The sequence below is a fragment of the Cinclus cinclus genome, chromosome 3 (assembly GCF_963662255.1).
Source record: "Cinclus cinclus chromosome 3, bCinCin1.1, whole genome shotgun sequence".
In the NCBI taxonomy this organism is placed as follows: domain Eukaryota; kingdom Metazoa; phylum Chordata; class Aves; order Passeriformes; family Cinclidae; genus Cinclus; species Cinclus cinclus.
In genome coordinates this window covers 42,878,678-42,894,422 of record NC_085048.1, presented here as the reverse complement: position 1 = coordinate 42,894,422, position 15,745 = coordinate 42,878,678, and the positions used below count along the sequence as shown (strand labels likewise).

Here is a 15,745-nt window from a genome sequence, read left to right as displayed (position 1 = left end):
AACTGTCTTGTCCTGTTTCTGTCAAATTCCTTTGGGTTGTAGAACTCACTGGTATAAGAATAGCTTTAGTGATAGAGACACATATAATTGGTATCCCACCAGCAAGATGCTTTGGGAGTTCTTACTTCAAATTTAACATAAACTGCTGTCAACTCTTAAGTAGTCCAGCTGGGAATATGGAAGGAAAAATTAGATGTACTCAGATTTGCTGTCATCAGAGATTCTGAATTACCCTTGCAATAACATCAGAAATTTGCACATCTCTGTTCTTTCTTGGGTAAAGTTATTAGACTTCTCTTAACTGTTTTACTCACAGAATGAAAGAGTAAATTTATGTGGGTTCTGACTGTGACTAAAAGTTTTGTGTGCAGTAATCTTAACTGAAATCTGTTTTCATATACAACTTAAAATTACTTGTTACGCTTTTTCAGTTGGTGAGGAGGTGAAAGGAACTTGGTACCTTAATAAGTATGGACGGATGTTTAAGCAGCATATTGCAATCATTTTCTTAATTAAAATTTACACCTGAAATTATTTCTTACCGAAAACACTGAAGATGCCTTTCAAGAAAGATCACCTAATCTTGGTTTTCATTTCTGGTTATATTTGTTTCTTGAAAGGAGAAGGCAGAATATCTCAGTTTTGCAGGCTGCCCTGTTAAAGATGTCTTTGCTGTTCCGTATAATGGAGTGGTTTTTGGCTACAGTAGGAATCTTAGGTATTCTTTTCTGTTTGTCTTGTGACCTTTTGGCTGTATGGACTTCTTTTGTGATATAATTAGCTCTTAACAAAATGCCTGTAAAACTGTGATTTGGAAACACTCAGTTGGGGATTGTTTTTGCTTCAAGGAGTGTTTGGTTGTTGAGTTGTTTTTGTTAACTTTCATACACTGAAATTCGTTTCTGTTCTACTAGGTCCTTTTCTTGTGTCTTTAAAATTGTGGATCTGTTGGAAAAGCAGTATAATTAGAACCTTATTATTCTGATTTTTTTTTTTGCACAACTTATTCTACAGATATTTTGCATAATGAATGTTGGAAATATAAACTGAAATACATCTAAGAAGTAATTACAATATAAGAATTGTTTTGAAGCTGTGTATAGTGCCGAGTGGAAAATTTCCAGAACCCAGATTCGTATTTTGTGACTTTGGGTTTAAATTTCCATTAGATATGGTTGTAAAAGAATGTGGACAGTAAACAGCCTTCTCTATCAACTCTGTTAATAAAACATCAACATTTGGTAATTTTGGAATATGCTCAAAACAATTCATTCAGGAGAGGGAGACTTAAAATTTATGACTTCTTGTTACTTTCTGCTTTTCCTGGTTGGACTTTCACTTTCAAAAGCATTGTCAAGAAATGTAGTATGTTTTCTAAGCCTGAGTAGCAAGGAGGATTAACTGATGACTTTCTGTACTAGCAGATGCCATTTCAGAAATTCTGTTGTGTGTGTACATGCACATGCCAACACAAACCAAGAAGCATCATCAGATAATTTATAATGTGTTTGTATCTTGTAATGTTCATTGAACAGCAGCACTAGATTTTTCTGCATGTGTGAACTCGGTTTTCAAGCTGGGCTTCTTTTTTGCAGAGGTTGAAATGTCTTTGGTTTTTCTGTACCTTCTTACAGGTGTCAGATGATGGTCGATATGTCTTGCTGTCTATCAGAGAAGGCTGTGATCCAGTGAACAGACTGTGGTACTGTGATCTACAGAAAGAGTCTCAGGGTATATCAGGTATGTGCTGCTTTGTAGGTTTGCTTCCTTTTAAGGCAGTATGAGATTTGTAATACCGTATGTTTGAATTTTAAAAAAATGTTTAAATATATATATATATTTTTCCAAATACATGTATTGCTTAACCACCTTAATGCAGAAATGAGATAAAATAAGCACTGCTAGCATTCCATTTTTTGTTATGTATCAGCAGATGAAAAACCCTATTCTTCATTCTGTAATTTGTTTAAAAGGTCACAAGGAAAAGTTGGTATAGTATAAGCAGCCATACCAGTGTATGCTCCATTTCATTCTACACAACTAGTACTGTTCTGTGTTTAAACATTTTTTTTCGTATTTTCACTATTTCACATGTCTCCTTCAAGCATTGATAGCACTTTTTTCCAAAAAAGTGACTGGCTTATGGATAACATTTTTTTCTGTGTATAGTACTAGGAAATAAAAATCCTCCAGTGTTATTTGGTAGCACCACAGTTGTTACAGTATCAGGTCATATTTCAAATGCCCTTTCATGAAGTGGTCCTTCCTTGCTTTCTAGTTGGAGTAGCCTTTTGCTTTTGTGTATTAGGCTTTGTAGCCTCGATGGTATGAGCTGAAAGTATGGCACTTTACACCATACTTTACGCTGTTGTTAATGGTTGGCATAGTTAGCTGGTTTACTGATTGATAGTTTTGTGTTTCCAGAGTATTGGATTGTTGAAAGGTATTCCTCAATACGTGTTTTGCGTAGAACACAACTTAGCTTTTTTGATTCTTGCAGCTACTCTCTCCATAAACTTCAGAAGCAGAATAAATACTGCAGTTGCTCTTTGTTGAATATTGGATCTCAATAAACTTGTTCTCTTGTTTATTAACAGAATATTTCAGGCTAAAGAGGGGACACTACTACTGACTTGTCTACAACCAAACTTCAGCCAAGGCTGCTAGCAACTTCATATGTACACCCAGTTCTTCCATTATTTTTACGTACCGAGTCAGGCAGGGCACCTTTCTTTCTTTGGTTTCATGATCACCTTGGGCAGTTATGATCAAGGCATTGTGGAGTTCTAGATTGCTTGAGCCCTAGATTACATTGTCCTTCCACACAGAAGACATCACAGTGGCTAGAATTCCTACTGTAAGGAGTATGGCCTGTGAACAAGTCTTCTTTCAGTTGTCTGTAGAAGGCATCATCCACTTCTTACTAATTTGGCAGTCCACAGCATGTGCTAACTACTACATACTGTGGACTACTACTATGTGCTCTGTAGCATGTAGTATATACCACTATAGTAGGACCCATGCTGGTCTGCCTGTTAATATTAATTTACAAGCTATTGACCATCTCCTGAACTGTTCCAAGGCAGAACTTCACAAATTCCAGATGATCTTTCGCATAAAAGACAGCTCACCCCCTCATCTTGCCAGCCTGTTCTTACTAAACAACCTTGATGTATCCATGGTAGCATGGCAGTCCTGTGACCCTCCCACCAAGTCTCCATTATCCCAATGAGGTCATACTCCAGAAACTGTACACAGACTTCTACCTCTTCCTCCTTTTTTTTCCATGTTGTGTACATCAGTGTAGAGGCAGGCACCCAAATGTGCTGATTCCTCACTACAGGTTTGAGAGCTTTCTCCATGAGGCTGTACTGCAGGCACTTCCCTCCTTACATGCTTTGAGAGACTCCACTTCAGCTCTGTTTTGTGGATTGCTGTGTCTCTTTCATTCTTACCACCCAGGCTCTTGGCTTGCCTACCCCATCCACATCTTCTTACTTGTTAAGGAATTGCTTTCTCCTGAATTTTTTTCTGGTTTAAAGCTCTGCTTACTGGGTTCTCTAACCTGCAGTGATCCTTTTGCCTTTCTTAATCCAGTGGACAATAGCGCAACAATAGTACAGAATGGGGTAACCTAGAATTGCTGCTGAATCATTGTTTTTCTCTTGGATGTGTATGGATGAATGTCTCCTGTTCCTTATTTGCAGCCTGCTTTCTATGGAAATAAGAGATGCTTAATCCCACTTGCTGTTGGAAGCGTTGGCTCCCAAATGAAATCAGTGGTAATGAAAAAGCAAGAGTCCCAGTGGTCCAAACTCTCACAAGAATGTGTGGGAGCTCAGTTGGCCAGGCAGAGGTGAGAACATAAGCTCATGGCATAAACTTCATCTTCTTATACCTTGAAGACTCACTCAGATGGGACCCTTGTGGATACGTGAGATGTGGAGAAGGCTTTGGAAGAAATTTTTATCATCTTAGAACTTGAGCCACTTTCAGTCAAAGTTCTCTCCCCTGTGGGTTTTCAGAGATATGAAAGTCAATGAAGATTTGTCTTCCAACTTCAGTATTCATAACAGCTCTCTCCTGTGTGAATTCTTGGATGACATGCTGTTTATGCTGCATCTTAATTTGAGTTGGAATGTCAAATGACTATACAAACCCATATGCCCCTAGGTTCCACTATTTCCAGTGTTCAGAGGCTTGTGTCTCTTTGTTGCATACAAGACTCTGTCTCTGTGTTGTACTCACTTAAGAGGATTTTTATGAAGCACTCTTCTGTACATCTGTTTAGTTGGTTCATTATTGTGTTCAGCAGGGCTTTGTCATCAGGGGGAGGTTGTGGTGACCTGAGATGATAAAGTTTTAAGAACCCATCTGTGGATTAGAAGGAACAGTTATAAGCACAGTTACATTTCTGTAGAGCTCCTTAAACAACCTGTTTTCTATTCTGATTTTTCCCAGAAGTGCCAACTGTGAGTCATAGATCAATTCATAGTGTGTTAGATAAGTGTGTTCTCAGAGTTGAAATAAAGTCTAATAGCTATAACTGGGAAAATGGCCTGGAATATCATAGGCAAGTAATATTGGCTGATAGGGAAGTATATGATTTAAAGGACTGATACTGTGGCCAAGTGGAGTAACTCTGTTTGGTTTTAAATTTGTAAACCCCTTTCTTTGAACGGGCTATTGGCTCAGTTGGGTATGTGATAAAAAGGCTAAATTACTCTAAGCCACATGTTCATCAAACAGCTGTTACATCATTGTCTGCTTTGAAATCCAAAGTGGATGAGATGATTAATGAATTTTCTTACCTTATGCTGTAAGGAAGGACTCTGCTTGCTTCCAAATTCTGTGTTGGAGGAAAACTGAGAATCCCCTCCAGACTATACGTGTGATGAGAGATTGTGTGTACCTGTTTAGACCATTAGCTGAGGCTCCTGCTCTCCTGTGCTCCCTCAGGATGATTGAGTCCATGTGAAATACAAGTATCTCTCTGGAAAGATTTGGACCCCTGTCCTGATTGCAAAAGGTGTCCATGGCTTGTAGCTCCCATGCTTCTAAGATTAAAGGGAGAAAAATAAAAGATAAATAACACAAAACCGAAAGCAACTTGAAAAAGTTAAAGCAGGAAATCTGAAAAAAAGTACCAAGTTGAGGGGAGAGAGAAAATGATCTGATTAAGACACAGATATTTGTTAAGAACCTGTCAGAACAAAAAAAGAGAACTAGTTGCAGGACTATTTGAGTGAATATTAGTTATTTCAGAAATTGAACTGACTGGCAAAGAGGGAATGAAGGAAATTGAGAAATGAAAGAAAATGGATGATAGTATAGGTAGCCTAGGGTCTAGCAGATAACACGTCTGATATAGATGCTGTTTAAAGGACAGAGTGATTTGACAGTGAAACTTCAATGTTGTCACCATAAAGAAATGAAATAACATTGGAGAGGCACTGATTATTCAGTCAAAATGGTTTTGCATCCTGGAGATGCTTGCTGAAGACAGAAGTGCAAATAAGTCTAAATTTGCAACGGAAAACTGAAAATGACCATTGAATTCTTAGTTACTTATGTTTTAACACCTTATTAAAGTGATATTGACTAAACTACTTCCTGAATTGTTGAAATTGATTGTCCAAGGAAAGCTTCTGTCAAGAGACAGGACTATGGTTTTGTAATGAAGAGAAAAAAACGTAAAAGAGCTAGTAATCAAGGGAAAGGACCTAACATATGGAATGTATCTCAGAACTGAAGGGACACAACTGGTATTACAAACAATCTTGTAGCAATTTTATACTTGGGTTGTTCTGTCCCCCCTTTTTTTTTCTTCCTTCTGTAATAGGCCTCTTACATTCATGTTCCTTATATCATTTCCCGTGTTTGAACCTGTCCTTTAGGAAGGAAGTTACAGAAGTGTCCTTTATACTGTTTTATTTCTTTGAGATACATCAGAATTTAAGTCCTGTTTGAGCATCAGGTCAAGATACACGTGTGTATATTTATGGACTAAAGTCACACTATGGTTGTAGAAGTTCCTGTGCTCAGTGTACTGACTCTGTCATTCTGCAGCAGTATCCTGGCTGTAGCAGCAAGAATGAATAGGCAGACCTGATTTCTCTTATGTGGATGGAGCAGAACAAAGGCTAGGACTACCCTCAGCTATGAAGGCATCATGGTAATAAGCTATTCCTGTCATAGGCATTTTATAGGCTAGTTACCTGTTACTAGCTCTTCTTGTACTGAATAGCAGTATTGTGGTTTCCAGGTTGACGCCCTTGGATCCAGTGAAAGCCATTTGTGTTTTCATTAAACGATTCATAGTTTGTATCCCTTTGATAGTATGTACAGCTTATTTAGAAATAGTGATTGTTTTTATAATTTTTCTCATTTCACTGAGGACTTAAGATTTTGAAAACTTCATGCAATCTGGCAGTATTCCACTGGATATATAGAGGTTGGTATGTGACAGATTTCATATGATCGCATAAAAGTTAAGTCTTTTCTTTCATGTATAGATTTTATTAGACTAAAACTATAAAGTTTTTCATTATTTTTATTTCTGGGGACTTCTTTGATGTAGCTGTACTAGTCTACTTCAGCACACAGCTGGGCATATGAAATTATGTACTCATAAAATATTTCAAGTCTGGTGTCAACGAATTTCTCATACTTCTGAATTTATTTGTATTGTAAAGTCATAGTTTAGAAATAGTAAATATGTTGTACTTAAGTGTTGTTAGAATTAAGGTTGGCTAGCTCATTTGTGGATTTTGTTTCTAACTTACTGTCGGTTAGAAACGTAGCACAATTTAAAAAAAATATTTTTACCTATATGTTAGGAGACCTTCTTGCTCAGAATCAATTTCATTTTATCTGAGAGACAAAAAGGCCTTTTCCCTCAAAGAGCACAGTAGCTGGTTGAATTATTTTGCTTAAATTTGCGAGGTAGAGTGGGGAAGCGGAGTGAAAAGGGGGTATCCATCTTGGGAAAAGAAAGAAAAAGCAGGAGTGCAAAATTAAACAGTATGTTTCATGTGTGGAAATAGAAAATGCTTAATAAATATCTGCCTGATAGAACTTGGAAGATGGCTGTGAATTCAGGGATGAGTCAGCTACTGTGGGAATTATCAAGCAACGCAATATAGCCCATAACAAGCTTACAGGAGCTCAGATAATTCTTTCCCCAGTAGGTGAAAGGAACATGTAATCTTCCATTTTAACTCTTACTTATATATGGCATGTTTTTATAGCAAGAAAATATTTCCTTTTTAAATTAAATTTAACAGTTTGTGGCTGTTTTGAAAAGATTAATCCAACCAGATAGGCTCATCCAGTTGAAAAAACAAAGCTATAAAACCATTTTTTGCCTTATTAAATTGTGAACTTCTTCCATATTTATGCTCAATTACATGCTTGTCCCATTTTTGCTGTCTGTCTAGACAATACAAATAAAAAAGTAAATTTGCACCTTTTCAACCTGAGACACTGAAAGGGAAGATCCAGATTGTTCCACAAGAATCATCAAGAAATGGAACAGAATGATGTTGCTAACAGTCTAAAGTAAATTTGATGAAGAGAAAACCTCTGGTTTAACTTTCTCACAAGTTATCTTTTTATGAAACATGGTTTGTCCAATATTTGCCATGTAGTTATTGCTTTAATAATCTTGAGTTGATGCATTTCATTACCTTCCTGCACAGCATGAGTTGCTGCTTCTTTTTGTATAAAGTGAGGTGATAATGGTGTCATCAAAGACTCTCTGGAAGAGAGAATATTATATTAGTTCTGTTGTACTGAAGGAAGTTGTGTTCTGTGCATTCATTGATTCCTTGTGTATTTCTCAAGATGTGATTCAGTGGATGTTAACTTGCTCTGTGTTGAGTGGAAAATCATCTTAGTCTCTGAATGGAGATCTCATCTAATAAACGAGAATAAACAACTTCTAAATGTTCAGGAGACTTAAGGGGATTTAACTTGTCGATTTCTATATCTGAAAACTTAGGTGTGTTGATAGATCTTCCCCCTTTACTATATGTCATGATATTTTTGTCAACAGCTGTAGATTAATCAAATTTGCAGTGCAGTCTCCTGTGATATTCCTTGTCAGATTGTTTTCCTCAGGAGATAATGTACACAGCAGTGTTTCTGTTTCTTTCCATGAACAGTATAGGGAGCATCTGAGCATCTTTTCTGCCTCCCAGAATAGCTAAAATGTTCTTCATGCTTTCCTTTCCCCCTTCACAGGGTTTCTACTGTATACAGACTATTTTCCTTTTCAAATGTTCAGGTTGTTTGCTAGGTTTTTAAGCAGGCCATTGTGAGCTACTTGTGCCAAGAATGCTCCTTTTAAGAACAGAAAATCACTGTGGTAAGTAACCTATGACGAATATGCAGTAGCTTCATTTTAATGGGGATTTTAAATTAGTCTGAAAAAGTAAGAGATTTGGGGAGATACTGTTTTCCTTCCTCCCCTACTACCATAGGCCTCTTGTGAATCTCACCAGATTAATCCAGTTTATGGTATAGTTTTTGTGACAAAACTGTGTTAGAAATGGCCAGGTTTACCAATTAGAATTTTATGCTTACAGCTTAGCCAAACACACGTTTTAAAAGATTTTTATCTCATAACAGTGTTCTACAAATACTCCATTTCTCCAGACCTGTGGTCATAATTCACAGTATTTCGGCAAGACAATGTGGTGAGAAGACCCCACTGGGAGAAGACAGCTGATTGCTCTTTAAGATTTTGGGATAACTCCCTTGCTGTACTGTTTCAAGTAACTGTGGATATGGGAGCTCTTCCCTTTGTGCTTGCCTCTTTAGTTCCTTGTGGGGTGAGGTTTTGAAAGATCAAGGACAAAAGTATGGGATTCTTGTCCAGATTTGATCACTCTGTCAGCAACTGAAAAGATGTAACTTTGCTTTATGAATCAGTAGCAGAAGTGCAATGCCTGTTGGGTCAAGAAGGACAGCACTGTGGGTTCATGACCAGAAGGTTATTCCCTCATTTAATACTCCAGATTTCCCTACTTAGCTTGCTGAGATGCTAGTAGGCTTTTCAACTCTTGGCTCCTGTTACAAACATTTAAAAGTGATCTAATGCTATTTATTTTAAAAACACATATTTACCCAGTATCTTCTGTAAGTTACAATTTTTGGTAGCTGTTTTATCAGGCTTGTCTTCCACAAGACAGGCAGCACTCAGGTTTGCTTATTTGTTGAACCATTCAAACAAGAAAATTTTTCTCATTAATTACTTTGCTTAACTGTTCTTGGTATACCTGAAAATGCCTCATAGTAGCCAAACAGCTGGGTACACAGTAATTAAGCAATTATTTATTCACAAACCTTGTTGTACACCTTTCCAAAGCAACCCCAAAACCAAAAAAACCCAGCCAATGAAAAAAAACCAAACACCACCAAAAAAAAAAAATCAACCAAACCACAAAAACAGTGGGGTTTTTTTTATGTAGCATGCCGCTTCATGCTTCTGTGCTTGGTAATAATTTTGGTTTTTTTCCTTTTCTTGAGAAATGAGATTGTTTCTTTTTTGATTAGATTTTCAGCCTTGACTTGTTTTTGACCTTGACTTGACTGTTTCTTGTTTTGAATGTGATTTGGTGCTGTGAAGAAGGAATTTAGCACCAATCTGTTGGTGCACAGCAAGAAATAAATGAAAACTTTTTGATCACCCTTGGCTATGAACTTAGACCAGCATGACATGGCCTATTGGTCTTGTTGAAGTTGTCCTTAATATTGCCCATTTTCTTTATTTTGTATTGTGATAGCAGCTAGGAGACCTAATGAAAAAATCAGGATCCTCTTGTGAAGACTATAGAACTGTTTAACGAGTTACTGACTCAGAGCTCTTGACAGAGCCCCACTTTGCAGTTCTTCCTGGGGGACCTGAAGCATGAGAGCAGAAGAAAAAAAGAAGGGGTCTAAACCAGCATGGGGGGCAGAAGAGGTGGCTCTTCTTACAGCCTTTGCGTGTGTAGAAACATAGCCTCAATGAAAGGATGCAGTGATTTCTGGAATGCAAAAAGCTGAGAGGGTTGGCTAATTGGAAAACACCCCTGAGCTGCTGGACTGGAAGAGAGGCTAAATGCATGTTTGTTTTAAATAGGAGGTACAGGAGCTTAATGGAGAGAGAGCAGTGATAGGGGGTCTTATGCTTGGGTACTGGTCTGCCTTGGAGGTTGGTGGTTTGTGTCTGGTGGGAACAGTGAAGTGGTGGGAAGACATATAGAGGGGAATAGTAGCTAGTGAAAAATACTTGAGAACCACTGGCTTGAAAAGTTGTGATAAAAATGGAGTAAACACAGAAGTTCACATCTTGCTGGTTGCTTAGTCATTGTCAGCTGGAACTGCTTTTTACTGGACTGTCAGGGAAGGGTTTCAAGAAAGAATTTAAGAGCAAGGCTATCAGTCAGAAGGTTTTTGTTGTTGTTTTATTTTTAATTTTGTTTCTTTGTTTAGAGTGCTGTTGTTTTTTCCCCCACATTAAAAAGGCATGTATGTGACTTGAGGGCAGGTGGAAAAGGGTAATGTTTGTCCACTTCAGTGTTGAAAATAGGATTGTTTGGCCTTTTGTGTTTTAGTTTAGCTTTCAATTTATCAGGCTCTTTTAATAAATAAATAAATAAGCAATGAACAGTGCTATATACAGTAACATTAAAAGGATGAGTCAGTATGTACTGTGTAGCCTGGAATAGTGTATCAAAGCCTTTGTAATGCAGATGAACAAGAGACAGTGAGGCGTAGACATCAACTATATAGTGGAATGTGGTGAGAGGAAGAATACTCTTCCATGTTTTGTAAAACATTTCTGTGATTGAAGTAACTTTTAAAGAAAATTTTCAAAAATTAATGTCAAAACAAGGCCATTGTATCCTAACAAATAGGGAGAAAAAAATATTGTCTTGAAAAATATGTGGAAGGATAAACAACAGTGTTTAAGAATAATGTTTCATATCCCTTAAATGTCAATTTCAAAAATTTTTGCTTTCACTGTATTTTAAAAATTTATTTATTATACATAAATATAAGTATATATACATACTATTTTTGGAGGCAAATTATTAGCACTAAAAATAAATAAAATTAGTGACAAATAAGGCACTAAAGTGTGTCATCTGTTTGATTTTCTGTAAGGCCTTTGACGTGATCCCCCACAGTATCCCTCTCTCTAAATTGGAGACAGATGAATTTGATGGGCAGATTGCTGGGGAATGAGGTATTGGTGGATGATCACATCCAGAGGGTAGTGGTCAATGGCTCAGTGTCCCAATGGACATGGGTGACAAATGTCTATGGTCCAGTGGGACCATATGTACTCTGGGGTCCCGTACTGGGAGTGGTGCTGTATAGACAAGGGGATGGAGTGCACCTTCAGCAAGTCTGCAGACATCACCAAGCTGAGTGGTGCTTCACACTTGAAGGACAGGATACCATATAGATAGACCTAGACAAGCCCAAGGAATGGACCCATGGGAACCTCATGAAGTTCCATAGGGTCAAATGCAAGGTGCTGCACCTGTGTTGGGGTAACTCCCTTTATTAATGCAAGCTGCAGGATGAAGGGATTGAGAGCAGCCCTGCTGGGTCTGAGCAGGATTTGGTATTGGTGGATGAGAGGCTGGACATGACCTAGCAATGAGCACTCGCAGCCCATATAGCCAATTGTATCCTGGACTGCATCCAAAGCAGCATGGCCAGCAGGATGAGGGAGGGGATTCTGTGCCTCTGCCATGCTCTCATGAAAACCCATCTGGAACATTGCATCCAGCTCTGGGGACCCCAGCACAGAGAGCACACTGACCTGTTGGAGTAGGTCCAGAGGAGGACCATGATGAAGCTCAGAAGAATGGAGGACCTCTCCTATGAGGAAAGGCTGAAAGAGCTGTGCTTGTTCAACCTGGAGAAGAGAAGGCTTTAGGGAGACCTTGCTGCTGCCTTGCAACTTCAAGGGAGTCTGTAAGAAGGGTGGGGAGGACAAACTTTTTAGCAGGGCCTGTTGCCATACAAAAAACAGTAATGGTTTTAAACTAAAAAAAGAGTAGGTTTGGTTTAGATAGAAGAAAGAAGATTTTTACAATAAATGTGTATAAACATTTGAACAGGTTGCCCAGGGAGGTGATGGATGTCCCATTCCTGAAAACATTTAAATTCAGGTGGAATGGGGCTTTGAGCAAGTTGGATCTAGTTGAAGATGTCTCTGCTCATTACAAGGGGATTGGTAAAGATGACCTTTAAAGATCCTTTCAAATGCAAGAAATTCTATGAAATTAAATAGCTTGCTGTTAATTTGAGCAAGGACGTCAGGCTGCTACTGTCTGACTGGACATTACATTTATAAATCACAGAATCATAGAATGTTGAGGGGTTGGAATGGATTTTAAAGACCATCCAGTCCCAACCCTACCTGCCATTGGCAGGGGCACCTCCCATTAGACCAGGTTACTCAAAGCCTTATTCAGGCTGACTTTGGACACCATCAGGGTAAATAGTATTCATAATTAAGTTATTTTTTAGATGAGGTATATGTGCTTTTATCTGTTTATATTTGAGAAAGTGTAATGTGAGGGAGAGAGATTACCTTTGATGCCTGCTTTTTTTATGCTGTCCAAGGGCATGAGCTATAACTCTCAGAATGAATCATATATATTCTCCTATCTTTTGAGTGATTATCCCAGTGGAAGTAAAATTGGAGCCTTGGAACTGATTGAGAAATGTCTGTTCATAAAAGTGCTTGATTTCTTTCTTCTGGATTAATCTTTGAATATATCTTGACACGTCTGAACTTTTTAACTCAAAGGAATGAATATTGCTTCCTTCCATTTATTTATATTTTAGCTGGCAAATACATTAGCTTTCCATGATCATTGAGTAGCTGTCATCTATCATCTGCCAAATGAGTGGTACCCTCTCAATACAAATACAAAAGTTGTATTCCTTTCAGGAACATCTTAACATCTTCTTTACAGTATTTCCTCACTCAGATGTTTATAATTGAAGTCAGGTCCCAGGTCGTAGAAAGATCTTGCTTTTAAAGAGAGTCCAAATTGTTTGAAAATCTGTCTTGATTTTGGAGACCAGAGTGAGACAGTTAAATATTTGTGTCTTTGAAGAAACAAGAGGGAAGACCCCCTGAGTTATTTTCGCTATCTACCTTGCTCAGACCAGGGGCTTGAGAGCAAGCTGAGTATTGCATGATTCAAAAAGAAATTAAATTCTGATGTGGAAGTAGATGTCTGAGTGAAGAACTCTGCCATTCAGTTCCCAGAATATGTTATGAACTTGCCATAGGGGTCCTGAAACATTCTCTTCCAATCTGATGTATGCTGTGTACCATGAGATTATCTGCCTTCAATTGAATGTAAAACCTAGTGTGGATTAGTACTGTGAAACACCATAAGAGATTGCCTAGAGAGAGGCTGTGGATGCCCCATTCCTGCAGGTATTCAAATCTGGTCTGGACAGGGCTTTGAGCACCTGGTCTAGTGGAACATGACCCTATCCATGACAGGGTAGTTGGAGCTAGATGCCTTATAAGATCCCTTCCAAGCTGAATCATTCTGTGATTCTATAAAAATCAGAGTTAAAAAATCATGATCTTTCCTTGGGTAGAACTTTATTTACTTAATGTGTGTACTGTAATAAAATGTGGCATCATTCTGTGGGTTAGAAAACCTGTTCTATTGTTATGAACCAAGCCTCCTGGTTCATTTTCTGAACTTTCTCAGCATTGCCCCATTTCTAGAAAAGCTGTCTTACAAAAAATGACAAGACAGAATTGAATTTATGGAGATGGACATTTATATCTTCACTTGATAATTCTGACTGTTAGAGCACATGAAAAAAAGCCAAATGCAAGTATTTGCCTTCTGAGAACTTTTTTTTCCCAGAGTCAGATAACCCTACCATTAAACCTTGTCTCTCCAGTTGGCACAGACATGAGGTTATTTGCCATTAATTGATTGTTTGGCCTCTCCATGAAACATGAAATATGGAAGTATTAAGAACATTTTGTGAAGTGATTAACAGTGACTTTCAGCCATTCTGTCCTTTCTGTCTAAAGAGGATTGGTAACAAGATGCTGTGATAATTCATGCTCTTATCAATTTGTTCAGATTAGTTTTTCCTTCTCTTGTAGTTGTCATCACTCAGTTACAGACCTGTTTCATCACCCAGAGCTCTCAGCACACCCTGGAATATTTTACTGTGTTCAGAGGCCAGTACAAGATTGAGGGCTTGTTCTGTGATGCTTACTGAAACAATTTCTCTTTTGATCTTCTGTGGATCCAAAAACTTTGTCTAAAAATTCTGTCTGTACACTGAATGTTGCTTTTGTCTTTTGCAGAAGCCTAGTTCTGTAGGATTGTGATTTTCTGGTGTGTGGCATGACTTTATTGTCCACTGAATTCTACCTGCAGTTTCTATTGTAATGCTGTTATGTAATGAATAATTGGTTGGTATAAAACATATAGGCAAAACCATCTGTATCTCTTCAGCAATGTATTTTAATAGAAAGACTGGCAGGGGAAAGGATTAGAGTATAGCAGCAGTATATAGGAGGCTGTCACGCTTTTCCTGTATGTGATAAATCTGTCTCATTGTATGCTTATGTGGACTAAACTGAAGTCTTCAGCTTTTCAGGTGTTAAGAGTAGCCTTAGACTACAAATGCCACTTTTCAGTGATTCTTTTCAAAGACACATGTTCTCAGATGGCTGCTGGTTAAACCTGTAAATGTCTTATCAAGATCCAGTTCTCCAACTCTTTTTATTCCTTTTTATGAAGAACTGAATGTCCATCCTTCACCTTGATTTTCAAGTACATTTTGAAGTCATAACTTACAGACATACTGTTCTTTTCGTTACTGAGAGGCAAGGCTGGAGTACTTGACATAGGGGCAGTTCCATGCTAGTGAGCTGTATGGGCCTGTCCCTTCCTCACTGGCATGACCTGGGGAGAAATGGTGTCTGTCCCCATCACTTCCATATTAGTGCCCAGTGAACTGCCTGTGTTTGTTATCAGGTTGTTATTTCTAGCCCAAAGGGGAAGGCTAAGTGGGAGGATCTGAAATAATGCTGGAATACACCTGTCAGTCACAGCCACAGCTAGGTCACCTGCAACCAGCCATAAAGAAGTATCCTCTTATGGCTGATGTCTGTGTCATTGCAAAGAATTTGTTCCTCTCACTGGAGAACTGCAGCAAGGATGTGTCTGATGTAAGGGCTACCTGTAGTTCCCTCATTACTGCCTCTGATCCTGGATTAGATGTTGGTGTATTTAACCACTTCAGTAAGACATTGATTTAGAGGTAATTCATCCACAATATTTGTCTTCTGAGGACTACATAAAAGCCACTTTAATACGATGGATGCTCTTGTTTTTGTAAACAATTAAGTGTGCCCCTGCAGAGCATCAACCCTCTCTCTTTTGTTGTGATATTCTCATTTAGGAGTGGATGAATGAGTTTCAAGGAAGCAATGTAAATCCCTAGTGTCACATTATTGTCCTTTTTCTTCATGGAATCCAAGTTCTGTTGCACTCATGGAGACTACAACTATTATGCACATTTACCATTTAAAAAGTGGGGCTTTTCAACAGTCTGGCAATTTCTTTTTTATGAAGTCTTGCACCTCAGTATGATGGTTTCATTCTGTCAGATACCAGTATTGTTATGGTGTTACTCTGCAGTTAAGGTTTTTATTTTTTAAAGTGCCTGTGCATGTGACTTG

At 38.2% G+C, this 15,745-nt stretch overlaps 1 protein-coding gene across 1 annotated transcript in view; it reads left to right on the top strand.

Moving 5' to 3' along the window:
- Positions 1-15,745, top strand: part of PREP (prolyl endopeptidase) — an 87,449-nt gene that overhangs the window by 22,607 nt on the left and 49,097 nt on the right. Inside the window, exon 7 of the mRNA XM_062488704.1 lies at positions 1,635-1,740. Coding sequence (XP_062344688.1) covers positions 1,635-1,740 — 106 coding nt within the window. The remainder of the gene's footprint in view (positions 1-1,634; positions 1,741-15,745) is intronic.